This window comes from Dipodomys spectabilis, unplaced genomic scaffold (genome assembly GCF_019054845.1).
Source record: "Dipodomys spectabilis isolate Male_0828 unplaced genomic scaffold, ASM1905484v1 ptg000043l, whole genome shotgun sequence".
NCBI lineage: Eukaryota > Metazoa > Chordata > Mammalia > Rodentia > Heteromyidae > Dipodomys > Dipodomys spectabilis.
In genome coordinates, this window is record NW_024870720.1 from 27,562,559 (window position 1) to 27,578,085 (window position 15,527).

Genomic DNA, 15,527 nt, shown 5'->3' on the forward strand with positions numbered 1-15,527 from the left:
TTGGCAGAGAGAGCAAGATACCAATATCTAGACAATTTCATTCCAGTCAGAATTTTAAACCATTTGCTATACTTCCCCAGACTTTCAGACCACTGTATGGACACTACACACATACACATAAAGGACTTTATTTTAGAATGGTATTTAGCAGTGATCCACCATTACCTCTGTGATTAAGAATATGATATGAAGGAGAACTTCACATTTTCCCTTGCTGTTCATAATCTTCCTTTATGTAAATTTCAAAGAAATGAGCTATATTCTGAATATAAATAAGTAACAATTTAATTATTAATAAGATGATATCCTAAAATATTGGGGGGAAAGATGCTAAAACCAGCTCATGGGGTGGGAAGGACCACAAGATAGGGTAAAAATGTTTTGGATTTTTAGAAAAACATTAACACAAACATTCTGAGAAGTCACATATTCAACAGTACATAATGCAAATCCAAGCAAGTCTATGCATAACTGGACATCTTTCACTATGAGAATCAACTCATTGGCACTGGGTAGACTTCTATGAGGTGTTTAGGGACAAGCCCCGAGTATCCTTATTAAATTACCTGAAAGATGAGGTAAACAGAACATTAACTCAATTTTCAGATGACCTTAAATTGAGGAGGTTGCCAATGATGTGAAGGGAGAAAAAAAGGTAAAAATCAAATCAAGTACTCCTTTCCTTGAAAGGAAAATTCCTTCAAGGTTTGTTCCCGGACAGGACAATTTCTCCCATGACACTTCCCTGGCAGGACAATCTGACCTGCTTTGTCTGACTTGCTGATGAACAGCTTTGTCTGGCTTCAACAAAGCAATAGTCGTTTTTCTTTCAATGGGTGGATTTGTCTTGAGAGGCAGTGTAGCACAGTGGTTGAGATTAAGGGCTATGCAGCCAGTGGGTATGGTTTTAACTCTGTGACCTTGGGGTGTATTTATGCATGTCTGTGCCTCAGATACCTCCTCTGTAAAATGGAATCATTATACATCATTGACATCACAAGACTGCCGGAAGGAATAAAGGAGTCTACATATGTATGGTGTTTAAATGGTGCCTAGCCTTTTCAAGTACAAAACATAACTGTATTATTGGAGTTTTCACATTGAAGTAAATTAACTGAACATATATATGAATTTTTTTCAGAGACGTTTGGTTAGCTAATGAGAAGATAGCTCTGGCGATTCTGGATGTAAATAAAAGAATTTCAAGATGTTCTATGAAACAAATACCATTCTTAAAAAATCCAATCAGTAGGTAGATCTCTCCCAATATGCTAATTCTTCTTCTGTCAACTCCAAGCCCATTACTAATAACTATATATTATTACTGTTAACAACTATTTTTGAACATTTGCTATGTGCTTAAATACCATAGGATTGTGCAACTACACAGGAAGTGAGTCTGACCCTCTGTTCTTATCAAACGTGTATGCTAGTGGGGAAAAAAAAAAACAGGCTAAATCAGAGAAAAAAATTAACTGAAAAATGCAAGTCATTTTAGATGGCAACAGGTGCTAGCAAGATAAAAGGAGAGGAGGATTGTGTGTGCTACATGAAACTTGCTAGCCACGGCAGAGTAACTCAAGGACAGGACTGACATCATCTTGGGACACCTTTGAGGAAAGAATAACACACACACAAAATAAGAGTGAGTGCAAAAGTCAGCATGTCTGAGGAAGTTCCAAACCCTGTGGAGGGGACTCCTTACTACTGCCATGTACAGTGACTGAGACACAAGTAACACTTCCTCCACACGATTAGCAAAAAAAAAAGGCCATCAAATCCACGTGCCATTCTCTGTCCACAACTACCTTCCTGTGATGGTGGAAGTTCCATGTCTTGTTCCTTCTCACTTCCTTTCATTTACTCCAAAGGAGCAACTCACTCTAACCTTTATTTAATCACTCTTTTTCCAGAGTTAATTTTCCTAAAATTTCCCGCTTGCCTTTGTGAAAAAAAAAAACAGTCAGCCTATGAGATTTTGTGGCATGCAGTACTGGCCTGTGTCTTTCTTCATTCACAGTGTCCTGTGTCTTTGGCAAGATTAGCTCCCCTTCTTCTGCCCAGCACATGCACATCAGCATTTCTCAACGTTCATTCTTCAACCCCCTTCCCTTTTTTTATATTAAAAAATCCCCCCCTTCCCTTCTCAGATGTTCTTCCCTGTGATACTTCAAACCATACTCACAGGTGGATGAATTCCACATGGGTATCTAGCCCTGACTCATCTACCTCTTGAATTTCAGAGACATCTGTTCAGGCTCCTAACAGATCTACTGAGATGGAGATGTTACCTATTTGCTTTACCGTGCTGTCCACCTTTGCCATGAAACTTGTTCTCTCCTGAATATCTTACCACAGTTAAAGACAGGAATCCTTAAGAGAGAGCAATGAGAAATATTATCAAAGTACATTGGATGGAAATGTCAAAATGCAACTCCCTACTATGTACAGTTTAACGCATACAAATTTAATAAAGGACCTGGGCATCTTTTAGCTCTACCTCTTCTCCGCGTATGAGAATGTGTTATCAAGCCCATGACCCATTCTCTCTACTTCCATACCCAGCGGGTTAGTATCTGTCCAATTCACCTGCCTGCCAAAACAATCTGTTAATACTTGCTGCAAATGTTTGTATTTGGGTGACAAGCCTACTTCCATGGCTCTCCAGAAAGGAAGATTACAAGATTATCCTTATCTCTCTCAAATGCTTTTATCTACTTTTAAAATACCTAACACCCACACCAGCACAGTTTAGGAGATTAACAAACAGTTGTACAGATAATGATATATTTGTGCTGACTATTACCAGATTGTTTCCAAAGATCTACTTAACTCATTTTAAATTACTTCTTCATGATTCCAAGCTTGTTTCAATACAATTCAAGAAGAGCTGTAAATAACGTAGAATGATTCTTGCTTTATGTTACTTAATGAAGTCAATTAATTTGCAATTACTAAATACAAATCACAAAGTCCTGGTAAAATAAGAACAAGAAATGTATTTGTTCAACACACAATTTCCCTATTTTATTCTCCCCTTCTCCATTCCCATGTTTCCACTTTGGTTCAGTCTTCCTTCATTCTCACATAGGCTTGCTTCACTCTCCCTACGCTATGCAGATAAGCAGAATTCTGATGGCTAAAGCCAATCATACTATTCTCACTCTGTGTACAATCCAATATATACATGTTAGCCTGGCATTGAAGCCCTAGTATAATTGGAATTGGACTCCAGCATTCCAATACATTGCCTCGTTTCATTCCTTCCTCTCCCAGGAAGCCAGTTAGTTGTATAGAATAGCAGTTAGGGACAGGTTATGAACTCAGACTGCAACAGCACCAACTGTGTGCCTGGCTAAGTGATACCTGCTCCCAGAATGTTGCTTTTCTCAAAATATAAAAATAAAGAAAGGACATAAAAACAAATTCCCAAAGACACAGTATAAATCCCTAGCCTCTGAATAAATGATATACTTAATGAACATCTGTTGAATTTTTCAAGTTTAAGAGCATGGAAATGAAGACCCAGAAAGGGGTATGATATTTCTAAGGTCCCAGAGTCAGCCAGTGATAAGTAAGGTTAGACCTAATGCAGCCTAATGTAATGCTCTTAACACATGAAGGATGGGATGACTGTGGTCACATCTCCCTTTTTAAAAGAGGTACCATTTAAACTATAGTGCTTACAATCTGTTTTGTCTGTGATTCTATGTTGCGTAAGGGCAAAGATCACTCTAGAGTTTTCTGTAGTTTTGGTTACCACTTAGAAACCTAATAAATATCTACACTGACTGACAGTCTCTCTAGGGATAAAAGGAAGTTGTACAGGGATATGATGGATGATGTAAGAACAGCATCTATGTAGGAACACTGAAGTCTTAAGGCAATTTGAAAATAAAATTTGACATGGAAGCCTAAGTAGCAAGCCCAACATTATACAACTATCAACCCACATAAAAAGTTAATAGACAAGAGCTGAAAAAACAGAATTCACAATGATTCCTTTACCCATACTTATTCTGAATGTAGTAACTTGCTCAAAATGTTACTTTGTCTTCATAATAGGAATGAATGCCAATGAACAAATTAAACTATGTTGAGAGCCAAGCATGGTGGGCTCATGTCTATAAAGTCTAACTAATTTGGAAGGTGAAATTGAAGGACTGCAGTTTAAGGCTAGCCTGGGTAAAAAGTTCATGAGACCCTATCCCAACCAATACAAGCAGAGCATAGTAGCTTGTACCTATCATCCCATCTACATAGAAAGCATAAACTAAATCATGTTTCATGCTTGTCTAGGCATTAATGTGAGATCCTGTTTCAAAAATATTTGTAAAAGGGCTAGAGGTTTGACTCAAGAGAAAGAGCACCTATCTAGCAGGTGTCACCTAGCCGACCTAGTACTGCCAAAAATAAAAAATGTGTTTGAATGTCTATACTCATTTCTATATCATAGCAGCACAATATATGTACATTTTTATAAACTGACATCCCAATGAATAAAAAAATGTTTAACTGTATGTTAAAGGCTCAAGGTGCTGGGAATGTGGCTTAGTGGTAGAGTGCTTGCCTAGCATGCATGAAGCTCTGGGTTTGATTCCTTAGTACCACATAAACAGAAAAAGCCAGAGATGGTGTTATGGTACAAGTGATAGAGTGCTAGCCTTGAGCAAAAGAAGCTCAGGGATAGTGCCCAGGTCTTGAATTCAAGCCCAAAGACTGGCAAAAAAGGAGCTATTTGGCTAGGAATGTGACTTAGTGATAGAGTGCTTGCCAGGGGGTTCAATTTCTCAGTATCACATAAGTAGAAAAGGCCAAAATTGGCACTATGGCTCAAGTGGTAGAGTGCCAACCTTGAGCAAAAGAAGCTCAGTTTCCAGGACTGGCAAAACAAAACAAAACAAAAAAACCCAAACATATAGGCTCAAGTATTAATAAGTAAACAATCATGATCACTGGTAAGAATTTTTCTCCACCAGAATAATTATTTTAAAAATCTAATCTTAAATATGGAAAACAAGGTAAACAACATTGCCCAGAGAAATTAAATTAAGAATCAAATGCAAAGCCAAAGAACAGAGAAGATAGAATTAGGTAATAAATTTGCAAGTTCAGTGTAACATGTATTTTTACATGGCCTGAGTAAAACATACAAGCATATAATTCTATCTTGACTATTCTTTTACAATTAGGTGGCCTGTATACTATTTATTAATATTTCACATTATTATTCATTTTCAACAATTGTTCTCTGCTAATTTTCAACACAAAGAACATCAGCTTGAGAATGCAGGCAAAATTTCTTCTGATTAAGGCTCATAAGAAGGTATGAAGAACAAATTAAAACATTTACCTTTTCTTGAGTTTTTAAAGTAAATTTAGTTTATCATTAGAGACATTTTACCTAGGTATCAAAAAGCGAATAAAGGAATTGTTGGCAACTACTATGTAACACTGTGCCAAGAGTTGTGTTTTATGAGCTTCTACCTTACAATGCTGAATATATCACATTTGTTGAAAAGCAGTATAGACGCCAGACATTCATCATCATGAGACACATAGCAACACTGGAAAAAAATTGTTTCACCCTTCACTGTCTTAAGTATTCTGACTGTTCCCAATGCAAAATGAAAATCATAAACTGACATTTTAATTGTATCCCATAAGGATTTTAAAACATATGACTTCCCCTTGATGACAACAGAAAAAGAAACCAAAAGAAACTTTCTGCTCCATGCTTCTTTTGATTTTGCACTCTTGATTTTTAAATGTGTAGATCAACATTTGATCTGTAAATGGTTTGGACAGTGGACACAGTCATGGAGCACTTGTACAGGTTTTCCCAAAATCCTCACAAATCAAGTAGTGATTTAAATGATCAAAAAGCCTGACAAAGGAGTCACTACTCACAATGTTCATCAGGGTGAGGAGGTAGTTCTGTACATGTTCTTTGCCATGGAAACGGACTACAGAGTCATCCACTCCCAGCAGCACCTCGATGTTGTAATTGTTTTCTCCTGAGTGTCTGCGGTGGCGTAGTGTCTCATTCAGCTGCTGGCCAATGCTGCTATACGCTTTGCCTAGATCCTCAAGGCCTTCTAAAGCAGACTCTGTTGAGAAAGTAAAGAAACTATGAATTTCAGTTCCCCCAATGCTTTCTAGTATCTTCTTAGAAATTAAACTTTCTCAGGAGTCTAACATTACCATACATAATCTTCAAATGCTTTCCTGTTTACTCGGTGAATGATAGGCAGATGTGTATGATCAGAATGGCATTACAGGAATTCAGCAGACAGCGTCCACACTGAGGGCAAAAGAATACTCTTGTCTGAAGAGCCACCAGGCCAGAGTGAACACCCTATGAAAAGAGTGATTCATCTTTTCCCAGCTACTTCCCCACGCAGAGCAATGGCAGTACAGAATACAGGCCAACTACATTACATTAGATAAATGGAGATTATAAATACAGATTGCATGTCAGTGTGTTTACAGTGCTCAATCATAGAATTTGTGTTTGTATATAAATTTAAGCCATCCATCTTATCATCTTAATTAAAAAATAAAATTACAGCACAGAAATACAATCACAGCTCATGCTATGATTATTAGCTACTTCTGAGGATAATTTCCTAGTGAATGCTGCTAGGGAAAAAGTGGATGGAAACACAAACGACAGTAAGGTAATCCTAGAATTTTTGACATTAGAATTGGCCATTATCTGATCATCAATTTCGGCTGTTACAGATATCCAAATCTGTGAGCTATCAATGTAAAATATCAGAAAATGATTTATAACCAAGAAAAAACATATGAATATTTTATATAGGTCTGAAAAACTGAGTTATTTCAACTATTCCAAATAGATATTTCATATATAGATGCAAAAAAACTATACATATACATTACACCACACATACACACACATAGGAGAAAGAGAGAGACATTATAAGGTTTTAATGACCTACATTATCTACCTTCATATAAGTACATTATTAATGAAGAAAATGTTATAGTACGTTAGAAAACATAATTTGAGGCCATCTGCTGGTGGCCCAAGCCTATAATCCAAGCTACTCAGGAGGCTAAGATCTGAATATCATGGAATTTGAAGCCAGCACAGACAGTAAAGTTCCTGAGACTCTTATCTCCACTAAACTAACAAAAAGCCAGACATGGAGCTGTGGCTCAAGTGGTAGTATGCTGGCCTTAAGAAAAAAAAAAAGGACAGGGACAGAGCCCAGCTCCTGAGTAAATGTTGCAGGACTGGTACCTAACAACCACAAAAATGTAAGTTGAGGAAAGACTTAAAGGGAGAGGGTGAATGAATGAGAAATCAATGGTGAACAATCATAATAGTCATTTGAAAATGAGCTGTGTGGTGTTAGGGCAGGTGAAGGGAGAATGATGGAGGATGCACTATGCATATATATTAACATGTTGAAACCCCTTGATAGAACTAAAGATAGTAAAAATTTAAACTTAAAAAATATTAATTTGGTCCTGGGGCTTGAACTCAGGGCCTGGGCATTGTCCATGAGTGTTTTCAGTCAAGGCTAGTGCTCTCCCATTTGAGGAATAGCTGCACTTCCAGCATAAGTCTCATGGCTGGCTTTGAACCGTGATCCTCAGATCTCAGCTTCCTGAGTAGCTAGGATTACAGGTGTGAGCCACCAGCGCCTGGCTAAAAATATTTTGATAAAAATTAAAGTAGAAAATATTACAAAAACATTTTCTGATTACAAAAATTATGCAAAACTACTAGTAGAAAAAAAACCTCAAAAGTATATTCATCTATACTGCAGTATATACAAGTTTACTTAATAAACTGCCTTGCTGTCTAAAACAAGTATGGCAGGACTAACTCTGACTCATGCTTTATATAGAGGTTTATTTAATAGTGCACTGGGGCTTGTAACCCATTGAATTCATCACCTATCATTAATGAATAGCTATTTTCCTCCCCACCTTTGTAGTTTTAGTAAAATGGAAGGGTGGGTGGGGGTGTTTCTTGGCAGGCAGATGGATGACCAAGCTATAGCCACATGAGATTAGAGGAGTGGAAGTGTAGATTCCACTCACACCCTTTCAACTTTTAAAACATATGTAGAAACTCCAATCTCCTGCCCTGCATGTTCACACATAAGGCACAAGGGCTGCTTATGACTATTCAGTTTGGAAACTATACTCAATCTCAGGCCCAGCTTCAAGCTCAGTTGGGAATTTCCTCCTCGGCAAAAACTCACATTGGCTCCGTGACATACATACATACATACATACATACATACATACATACATATGTATATATAATATCACACCACTATCCACATCAAGCAGAAAGCTTTCCTTCAAAGTTGTTTTTCAAGAGCTACAAACTCTCACTGGGGGCGCGAGAGATGACACCTGCAAACAGCATTACTATTCAACCTCTCAAGTCTTTTTGCACAGGAGAATGTGACAGCATATGATATCTAAGGTACACATAGGAAACTCATACACGAGCCATTACTACTAAAAATGCACCATTTTGGCTGCTCTGTAGGAGACAATGTCCAATTGAAATCCACTAGCAATGTCATATTGTCAATGTCATAGGGAAGTCTGACACATGATAAAAGCTGAACATTTATTACAGAAAGACAGTTCATTCTACTCTAACATTCTTGTGATCTGGCTTTTATATCACTTATTTTTGTATATTTTTATTGTAAAGATACTGTACAGAGGGACTACAGTTACATGAGTAAGGTAATGAGTACATTTCCTATTGAGCATTGTTACCTCCTCCTTTGATTTTTCCCTACCATCCCCTCCCTCCCCATCTCCCCAACTCTTCCCTCCCACCAACCCCCGAAGTTGTAAAGTTCCTTTTCAAAATAGTGTCTTGTATATCTCATTGTTACAATGGGTCAACCTGTGTCCTTATTTCAGCATTTTGTTATTTTCCATCCCCTCCCCAATTTAGAAAAATATATATACAAGATTCAGGGCACCAGAATAAAATACAGTGAAAACAGGTTATACAATGGGGGAAGAACATACAAAAGAAACAAAAAAAATCGCATAGTATATTATAAGTACATTAAAAACAACAACAAGAAAGATAAAACCTCTTGTCTCTATCTTGGGGTTCATTCGCTTAGAATCATCTTATATGGTCATATGTACATACCTTTTGACCTTTTCTGCTTGTCCTAGACATACACTAGTTATTGCAAATAAGGGAAACCATGGGACCTATGTTTCTTTGGACCTGGCTTACTTCTGTTACTTCTGCATCCCTTCTTAAATAGGTAGTTTTCTGCTAGGAGAAGGAATTTTTTTGGTGGGGGGGGAGGGGTATGTTGAGAAAGGAATTCAAGAAGGAAGGAAGAAGTCTTAAATTAAGCATACATTTTGTCCTATTTCCCCGGTGTTAGTGTTCTTTCCCATGACTCTTAAAGTAGATGATGTCAAACATTTGAAAGGCACTAGGACAGCATCAGCACTTTTTTCTTATGCACATTATTATAGCCACAGGCATTTCTAAGGCTGTGAAATGTCTTCATTCATATATAACAATTTGTTTTAGCATGTCTCTTTAGTTTTGTCCTCTTTTTTCTGGTATCAACCTTGGGCTTGAACTTAGGGACTAGGCACAATCCCTGAACTTCTTTTGCTCAAGGCTAGTACTCTACCACTTGAGCCACAGCTCCACTTCATCTGTTTTGGTTTAATGGAGGTAAGGGTCTTTCCTGCTGGAACTGGCTTTGAACCATGATCCCAAGATCTCAGTCTCCTGAGTAGACAGGATTATAGGCATGAGTCCTCCTTTTAGTACTAGTCAGGATAGAAGGATAGGCTTTTCAATAAACATACCTACTACCTTCAAGTGCTGGTAGTAACACATCAGTAGTTCATTTTACTTAAAATGCCTAACTCTTTGACCCACAGTCTCCTCTTGTATGAAGTAGAATAATAATATCTACTTTTTTCAGAGTTCCTGAGATGATATGAATTAAGGATTATTAAACTACTATACATAAGGCTTAGATATAAAATATTATAAAAATGTTATTACTGTTACTATATATGATGGTAATTAACCTACTATGAAAAGCCTCAAGTTTAATAGCCTCTATATTTTATCTATCATAAATGATATAATTAGTTATTTTAAAATAGTGGTGAAGCAACAATGCTTGATAAGAAATGTACTCATTATCTTGCCCATGTAATTGTAACTCCTCTGTATGGTATTTTCATAATAAATAAAATAAAATAGTGGTGAGAGAAAATTCTGGAAATTGAAGGAAAATCTGCACAGTTGATAACCTCAGGAAGAATGAGGTTAACAATATCTGCTATAAAGAGGAGAAACAAAAAGAGATAAATTTAGAATTTGTACTTTCAGTTAAAATTAGGGTTAAATCCAACCATGGGCTTGTTTCATTGTTTATAAACAACACAATATTGGAAAAAGTTAGCTTATGGACAAGGTATCTCCTCATTCAACACACATCTAGTATCTAGTGAGAATCCATACATATGTAGATTGATGTCGGTATAATTTGTGGAGGAGATGGGGAAAAACAAGTCGTTTAAGAATACAGGTGGACCTGTTGCAACAATGAGAAGTATAAGTTGTCATGTCAAAAATGAACTTTACAACGTTGGTGCGGGGGGGGGGGGGGGGGAGGTAGGGGAGGTGGGGAGGATTGGGTGTGGCGGGGGGAGGCTGGGAAGGAATGTGAAGGGTTAACAAAGGAGGAGGCTGCAATGCTTGATAAGAAATGTAGGCATTATCCTGCCCATGTAATTGTAACCCCTCTGTACAGCATGTTCACAAAAAATAAAAATATAAAATTTAAAACAAAAAAAAACCCTCAAAACCTCCTTAAGTACTAACTGTGGGAATCAGTTGTGCATAGATTTACATGTGAAATGGTACTTGTTGGTAAGAGGCAGTGGCAAGCAACTATGCAACTACTCAGCCTTGAGTCACTGTCAGAATGCAAGGTTAGGCAGACCTGATTAGGGTATTCAAATGTGCTATTAGTAATATGTGACTCTAAATCCTCAGTTTAAAAGGTGATATACTCTGACCAAAACATCTCAATCTGATCAACCATTATGGCCATTATCACTGTTCCCCTAAGACAGTGGGATAGAAACAATTAAAGGTGACTATTCTGCTCATCCTGTGGCTTGCAAATCTAGTTCCTACTTAGAACTGAGAAAAATCTCATAGAAAGCCATTGGCAAACTCAAGGAGCGTAAGCAGAATGACACTTTATAATGGATATCATGAAATATAGATCCTCCCTTAGTGAAATGGCTCAAATATTTTGTACAGTATTGGCTTAGCAAGCATGAAGCCCTGAATTCACAACTTTTCCAGAAAAGTTTCCAGAAAACTTTTCCAGATGAAGCTCAGGAATCACAGAACTACTCTATCTTACTTTGAACACCCTCAGCCCTCTCTCCCATTTCCTCCATTCCTTCCCCCTCCCTTTTCCTCATGCTCAGTTGAAAACACACTTAGACTTAACAGTACTTTTTAGGCTTTTCAGAAATATAAGCAATCCTTTAGTTCTTAGAGTGATTTTCCCTTTTCAATCATTATAGGAAAAGTTTTTGAAACTTACCCTAGAAATTATTGATAAGCATGAATATTTTGGAAACATTTTGATTGCATCTTTTTGTTCATCATTGGATTCTTAATTGCTATAGTTGAGTTGGCAGAAAAAATATTATTCCTATTTTATTGGGGTGAATTTTGAGGGAACAAATAAGTGGAGTACAGCTATTTTTAGCTTTAAATACAGATCATCAGAGTTAAAGCAGACTATTACTTAAAAGCAGAATACTACTTACTAAGTATGTAATAAAGTATAACTTAAGTTGCTGAAGTATAATTGAACTTCATTTATGCTAATAATGTTTTCAAAATGAGATATGGCATGTTCTAATGCCTAATCATGTTTTATAAGAATGAAAGAATAGAATTAGTAAAATTCTGTCATATTCCAGAAGAAATTCCTGTGGTCTGAAAAATGGTAGGAGAAAAAAGTGAAAAATTGAAATGTACAAGCTATAATCAAGCTCTGAATCTGGTGCAAATACCTTTGGAACTGCAAAGCAATCATAGTTATAGATATTCTGCTCAATATCTCTGGCCACTTTCTGAAGAGCAGAATGACAATTTTATTTGAGAGAGTACAGTCAATCTTCTTCCCTTTGTGACTAAGGATAAGCAAAAGAAACAAAAGCACTGCTTATTTTTTGATGATGTGTATGGAGAGACTTTCTTAACCTCTATGGAAGACATCTCCAAAGGCTCTTCAATGAAAGGAATTCATCCAGGGGGGTGTATCTGTTTGGTCCTCTTGCCTAGGGGAATATCTATGAAGGTCTGCTGAGTATGGTGAGATACAGAGGAGTCTGACATTCCTCCATGACTGTGGGGCTTCTACAACAGTGCTGGATTGGTTCTAAGTATAGTTAGCATGGGAGAGGTGACATGTCTACTTTAGGCCATCATTCTGGTGAATTTTTCTTTCATATGACAGTGAATCTAATCCTAACATATGAAACACTGATGATATTTAATCCTGTTAACTAAATTCCTTTTGTATTCCTCTTTCCTATGCAAATTCAAGTTACTTTGTTAATACATGAATGACAAAGTAAGACTGGCTTATCAAAATTAATTACAACACCTTTCCTTATAATGCATGTACCTTAGAAAGTAAGAAAAATTGCAATATTTTGTTGTAACTTATGCACAATAAATCCATGTGTAAAAATTTGGCATTCTCCTAATAGAAATGCAAATCAAATCAACATTGAGGTGGAAACCTCATCCCAGTTAGGATGGCTATAATCAAGAAATTTAACAACAGATGCTGGAGGGGATGTGGACAGAAGGGAACCCTACTGCATTGTTGGTGGAGTGTAAACGTGTTCAACCACTTTGGAAAGCAGCATGGAGGCTCCTCAAAAGACTCCACATAGACCTCCCCTATGACCTAGCAATCCCACTTTTGGGCATTTACCCAAATGATGACAAACAAGACCATACTAAAACTACCAGCACAACTATGTTTATTGCAGCATTATTTACCATACCTAAGATATGGAATCAACCCAGATGCCCCTCAGGAGATGAATGGATCAAGAAAATGTGGTATATAATGGAATCCTATGCCTCCTTCAGGAAGAATGACACCACCATATTTGTTAGGAAATGGAAAGACTTGGAAAAAATTATACTAAGTGAAGTAATCCAGACCCAAAGAAACATAGGTCCCATGGTTTCCCTTACTTGCAATAACTAGTATATGTCTAGGATAACCTTACCAGACAAGTAGAAATGGTCAAAAGCCTTGTACATATGACCATATAAGATGGTGCTAAGCGAAATAAACTCCAAGATAGAGACACAAGAAGGTTTAATTTTTGTTGCTGTTGTTTTTAATGTACTTATAATGTACTATGTGACTTTTTTTCATATGTATTCCCTATTGGTATAACCCATCTTCACTGCATTTGATTCTGGTACCCTGAATCTTGTTGGGGAGGGGAAGGGAAATAACAAAACACTGAAACAAGGATACGAGCTCACCAATTGTAACAATGAGGTGTACAAGACAGTATGTTAAAAATGAACTCTCCAACTCTACAACTTGAGGGGGGGTGAGGAGTTGGGGAGGTGGGGAGGAAGGGATGGCTGGGGAAAAACAAAGGCTGCGGTAACAATGCTCAAGAGGTAATGTACTCATTACCTTACTCATGTAACTGTAACCCCCTCTGTACAGTATCTTTCCAATAAAAAATATAAAAATTGGCATTCTTTATGAATGGAATATTGTTATGAAAATGAAATCACTGGAATACTGGGAGTTGGACTTTCCGAGAGTAGGTGGAGAGTCTATGAACAGAGTTAAAAATAGAAGTCCAACAAAATGTCATCTACCAACATCAGAAGCAGAGACTTAACTAGTCAACTCAAATAACTGTGTGGACCTGCTTGTGTAATCAAACAGTGATTTTTCCATTTATGCCTTATTTTTTATATTTAAAGTTATCAATTCTAATATGATAAAGTAACAGTATCTCAGCAATATGAGAATTCTCTACAAAGATATAAAATGTTCCAATGAAAAGCAGAGATAGCCTTCAAAACTGGGCAATTCCATAATGACAAAGAACGAGATGCAGGCCAATATATGATGTCAATTCGCAAGTTTCCCTGTTTTTAAGACGTTACCATAGAATGATACAAATTGCTATGATTTATCTTCCCTCAAAATTCAAATTCTAAAATGCATGTGTTTTTGTTTTCACTAGCTAGTTTAAGGGATAATATCTGACAGTTTAAAATGTAAATTCAACCTTTTCATTAAGAAATATTTCAGACTTTGAGTCTGTGAGCATTAGCAAAAATTAAAAATTAAAATTAAAAAGTCACCTCAATATCCAAAATATAAACTTTAACAAATCTTCTACATATCAGAATGTTTTTACCTGCAAATAAAAAAACTTTACTTAAAGCATTCTAAACAATAAGAAGACATTAGTTTGCATGACAGCAGATCTAGAAGTAGGATCCATCTATATAAATCATGAAAGACCCAGCTGCATCTGTCTTTCCATATCCAGACCCTCTTGGTGTATAAACATTATTATCAAACTTCTTGAATACTTTCAAAATGGCAGCACCAATTCTAGCATCCTATGGCTTTCTTTAAAAATGTATGTGAGAACCTCTGCTAGAAGTTCTTTGGTACATTGTTTCTATGGCAAGAATCCAATCATAAGTTCATATTAAAAGTCATGCTGTAGACTAGACCCCATGTCTTAATAGAAATATAGTACATATATATATATATATATATATATATATATATATATATATATACATATGTAGGTTTTTGGTAGGTTTCATTAAACTATTTTCATATATATATATTTTCATATATTCACATATATATTCATATATATATATTCATATATATGAAAATAGTTTAATGAAACCTACTAAAAACATTAAAAAGGAGAAAGAATGAAAGGGTTAGAAGAGTGATACAGACAGCTTGAATTCGACCAAGGTACATTGTATGTATATCATAAATATCAAAATGAAACTTCTCTGCAAAACTGGTTTATGTTAATACAATATTTATAAAGGGGTATTTTCATATCTTGCATGTTGTTTTCTAGAAAGAATTCAGCTTTAATAGTTCTTTTAATGTTTTTGTCCACTAATTCTAACACATCTGTCCATTCTGGCTCAGTTTTGACAGGCTATTTGCTCATTACTATGGGTTACATTTGCCTGCTTCTTTGAATAATAGGAATTTTTTTTCTTTTAACAAGGTGGATTTTTATCTTTTGGGCTGCTAGATAGACTTGTATTCTTATAAGTATTCTTAAACTTTTCTTGGATGTAGTTGGATACCTTGAAAAGGATATACTCCTCTCGGGTCTTGCATTTGAAATTTATTGGGTAGGATCAGATAGTACTAAATTATGCATAGGATCTAGCT

General features: G+C 36.3%; 1 protein-coding gene across 1 annotated transcript in view; it reads right to left on the reverse strand.

Moving 5' to 3' along the window:
- Positions 1-15,527, reverse strand: part of Adamts3 (ADAM metallopeptidase with thrombospondin type 1 motif 3) — a 204,776-nt gene that overhangs the window by 38,219 nt on the left and 151,030 nt on the right. The window contains exon 5 of the mRNA XM_042678383.1: positions 5,911-6,110. Within this exon, the coding sequence (XP_042534317.1) occupies positions 5,911-6,110 (200 nt within the window). The remainder of the gene's footprint in view (positions 1-5,910; positions 6,111-15,527) is intronic.